Genomic DNA, 1,183 nt, shown 5'->3' with positions numbered 1-1,183 from the left:
CAAAGATATACGACAAACTAGTGTGAAAGTGCAAAATTATACGACAAACTAGTGTACAACTCGCAGAAAACCGCAAAATTATTCGAATTAAGGGCGGGTCAGAATATAGTATTTTTTTATATCAGCTACACTTTTTTTTAATGAATTACATTGTTACCCAGTTTATATTTATTTCGTATATTAATCAAACTGGTTATAATCTCTATGGTTATTAGCTTCATCTATGGTTTGGTAAACCGCTAAAAACATAGATTAGAAACCGAAATTGTAAACCAATATCAAAAGACTTATTTTTATTTTAAACCAAATGAAAAATCGCACTGTAATTTCGATTAGATCATCACAGGGATTAACAACATCCGAATCAAAACTAATCATCGGATAAAAACTCACTAAAATCTAACTTAAAGGAAAACAAAGAAGCCGCGACCACATAAAGATAAGCAGAGAGAAGAGAAGAGAGACATGGCGGGCTAAGACAAAGCTATACACGTGAGAAAAAAGAGAGGAAACTTTCTCATTTTCATTGTAAAAAACTAATCAAGAAGAGAGATTGTTTGAAGAGTTTGACTTGTCAAGAATTGACCACATGACGAGGACATCTTCATAGCCACAAGCCATGACGTCACCTTGAAGCTCCTTCACCGTTCGTCTCTCGTGTTCTTCTCTCGCCTTCGCGTTTGCGTGGCGGTTGTGCGGCGTTTGCTGCGGTTGGTTAAAGAACGTCGCCGCTTTCTTGAATGGCGTTGCAATGGTTTTCTTCCACGAAGTCATTTTTTTTTAAAGAAGAGAAAAGTATATGAAACTAGTTTTAACTGTGAATTACTTCTTCCCTTTCTCGTTTGGAGTTGGATTTGGAAACGATGAGGCTTCTATGTATTTATACACCACATGTGAACACAAAACCAACCTCTTTCTTATAATTTTTTTCAAAAAAAAAGAAGAAAAAGTTTATAATAAAATAAAAATTAGTAAACGGAATTTAAAAGTAAATAATATTGGAGAAAGGGTGAGAGAGTGTGGTCAATAGAGGCAAGATCCGCGATAGGAGCATTCCCATGAACCCATCAATTCGATTTCTTATCCTCCCCCACGTGATCTCTCCCTTGTTCACACTTCACACAACTTACACAGTTTTACATATTTCTCACCTTTTGAGTTCAGTTTAAATTCTATTAAATCA

At 35.2% G+C, this 1,183-nt stretch overlaps 1 protein-coding gene across 1 annotated transcript; it reads right to left on the bottom strand.

The window, feature by feature from the left end:
* Window positions 1-276: 276 nt before the first annotated feature.
* LOC108853990 (uncharacterized) lies at window positions 277-885 on the bottom strand. Its single transcript, XM_018627473.2, has one exon. It carries the CDS (start codon window positions 772-774, stop codon window positions 541-543), a length of 234 nt encoding a protein of 77 aa, XP_018482975.1. The 5' UTR covers window positions 775-885; the 3' UTR covers window positions 277-540.
* Window positions 886-1,183: the final 298 nt, after the last annotated feature.

This window comes from Raphanus sativus, chromosome 1 (genome assembly GCF_000801105.2).
Source record: "Raphanus sativus cultivar WK10039 chromosome 1, ASM80110v3, whole genome shotgun sequence".
Taxonomy (NCBI): domain Eukaryota; kingdom Viridiplantae; phylum Streptophyta; class Magnoliopsida; order Brassicales; family Brassicaceae; genus Raphanus; species Raphanus sativus.
This window is presented reverse-complemented; position numbering and strand designations above follow the sequence as displayed.